Below are 2531 nucleotides of genomic sequence, written 5' to 3' on the forward strand. Positions count from 1 at the left end.
ATCGCGTGTGCCTCAGAGAGCAGAGCTATCGCGTCTACCCGGGAGAGCTGAGCATGGCGTCTGTCTGGGAGCAGAGCAGAGACTGACCTCACTTCCTCTTCCGCCCAGAATTCTATTCTGTTTACTCCTCCCATCTATGTTCTAAGCTGAGGGCCAGCCAAGCAGTTTCTTTTATTGCTCAGCCAATGAAATCAACAGATTGATATATGACACTCCCACATCACTAGTCGTCCTGGAACTCTCTTTGTTGACCAGGCTGGCCTCGAACTCACAGAGATCTGCCTGCCTCTGCCTTCCAGGTGATGGGATTAAAGGCGTGTGCCACCACCTCCTGACTTATTTTTATTTTGTGTGTTTGAGTTTTTGTGTCAGTGTATCGCTGTGCATGCAGTCCCTGCAGAGGCCAGAAGAGGGCACCTGATCCCTTGGTACTGAGTTACTCATGTACCATAAATGTGAGTCACCATTTAGGGGCTGGAAATTGAACCTGGTTCCTTTGGAAGAGCAGCCGGAGCTCTTAACTAATGGACCATTCCTCCAGCTCCCTAGGATAGACTTTTAAAACGGTGTAGGAGAACTTTGTATATTAGATGAGCTTTGTTTTCCATGCGTGGGGTGATTCTGAGACACCATCTTACCCTGTGTGCCAGGCTCCCCTTAAAGCTGCCTTAACCAAGCGTGATGGTGCTCCTTCGGCATAGCTGAGTTAATAGGCTGAAACGCCACAGCTGCCTTGCTCTGTGCTTTCTGAAGTCTCCACGTCTGTGTCTCTGTCCCTCTGTCCTTCTCTGTCTCTGTCTGTACAGATGTGTCTCTTGCTATGCTGTGGAACAATGCTCCCCTGTTCACCTGTATCACCGCAGCTCTTTGAAGGCTTCAAAGCATACAAGGGAAGGGACCAGCAGGTATGCCTCTTCCGGCCATGGCTCAACACGGAGAGGTTGCTACGTTCTTTAAGGCGCCTCTGCTTGCCAGTGAGTGGCCAGTCTGCTCTAGAAGGAGAGAGGGTAGAGGGTGGTTGAGTGAATCTGGAGCCCTGACTCCTACGGGATCCACCCAGGACTTTGACAAGCAGGAACTGTTGGAGTGTATCCGCCGGCTCATTGAAGTGGACAAAGACTGGGTTCCTGACGGCCATGGAAGCAGCCTCTGTGTACGGCCTGTGCTGATTGGGAATGAGGTGGGCATTGCCACTGGACTTATAAGGCAGAATTGACTCCAGATGGAAACTGAGTCACACAGGGGCCACCACACCTCAGTTCCCGTTCTGATCCTCTGGGCCCACCATTCTGTATTGCTGAAGGCCTTGGCACAGGATACTATGAGGAGGTGCCTGAGCCTCCTGAGGGCAGACCAGGTGCAGGCTACTGGCATATCAAAACAAGGAAGTATGACCATACAGGGAGGCTACTCAGGTCCTCTCAGAACACACGAGGACGGGAGTGTGTCTACCCATGACCCAACCCACACCCTGTATGATGACCTGCCCAATTCCTACAGGGGTATACGGTCTCCGGGTCCTGGGCAGGTTGCTTCTAAGAGAAAGGGAGGTCATTTAAGGGTGGGAGGCAGAGACATCCATCTGTCATCCCTGACTTAGTACTGGAGCTGGCAACCCCGGCACTGGATGGCCTCATCGTGCCTGCAGTGGTACGACTAAGCCTGCTGGATCTGGCTAGGTCTTGGGTAGGGCATGGGTGGCACCTGCATCTTGGGACCACAGCCCTGAGCTGTGGAGCTGTGGTGGAAGTTGGGCCCGCTGCCATGTCCCCTGTTCCCTGTCCCATGCTTAGACCTGTCTTTCCCAGCAGCCTTAGGGAGAGAGTGCCGGTGGTCGGCTGCAGGGCAGGAGTCTGGGGATTACAGTGTTTCTGTCCCTTTGTTCCGCAGGGCGCTGGAGCAGGGCCGCTTGCGGGAAATCTTTGGCTCAGGCACCGTTTGTCAGATCTGCCCAGTGCATCAAATCCTGTACGAAGGCAAGGTGAGCGGAAGCTGCCGAGGTTGACGGGAGAGAAAGGGAGAGAGCCCCATCCTCACTCCTCCTTTTCCTCAGAAACTCCACATTCTCACCACGGAGAAATGGCCAGAGCTTATCCTGCGCTTCCAGAACAAGCTGAAGGCTATTCAGGTGAGCTCAGGAGTAGCAACTCTGATAATGAATACCTGTGGCCAGAAGCACGGGAACTTTCTGTGCTTCGGGAGTCTCTGCGGCTTTGGGTCCTGATGAGAGAACCTCTGGGCCATTGGTCACAAAAATGAGCCTCCAACGACTCCCTGGGGCCATGGGCTGTCCCTTTGATGTGACAAGCCTTCCTCCTTTTCCCTCCCCTGACCTGGAAGGCTTCCTGCCAAAAGTCTCTGGAGCATACCCATTCGTGTGAGCCAAGGGAGCTTCCAGCGGCCCTCTGGGCTCATTTCCCGATGAGCTGGACCTGAGGTGACTGGGTGTTCTGGCCCCATGTTGGCGCCTAGCACTACACATTTAGCTGAAAATGCCTTTTCCCAAGCGCCTTCAAGGCTTTGCAACTCCC

At 53.9% G+C, this 2531-nt stretch overlaps 1 protein-coding gene across 1 annotated transcript; it reads left to right on the top strand.

The window, feature by feature from the left end:
* Positions 1-922: 922 nt before the first annotated feature.
* On the top strand, positions 923-2224 carry LOC126500113 (branched-chain-amino-acid aminotransferase, mitochondrial-like). Its single transcript, XM_050139769.1, has 5 exons — positions 923-1180; positions 1304-1442; positions 1601-1686; positions 1826-1981; positions 2054-2224. Exons 1-5 carry the CDS (start codon positions 923-925, stop codon positions 2222-2224), a joined length of 810 nt encoding a protein of 269 aa, XP_049995726.1.
* Positions 2225-2531: the final 307 nt, after the last annotated feature.

The sequence above is a fragment of the Alexandromys fortis genome, unplaced genomic scaffold, assembly GCF_014885135.2.
Source record: "Alexandromys fortis isolate MF-2015 unplaced genomic scaffold, M_Fortis_MF-2015_v1.1 scaffold_38, whole genome shotgun sequence".
In the NCBI taxonomy this organism is placed as follows: Eukaryota; Metazoa; Chordata; class Mammalia; order Rodentia; family Cricetidae; genus Alexandromys; species Alexandromys fortis.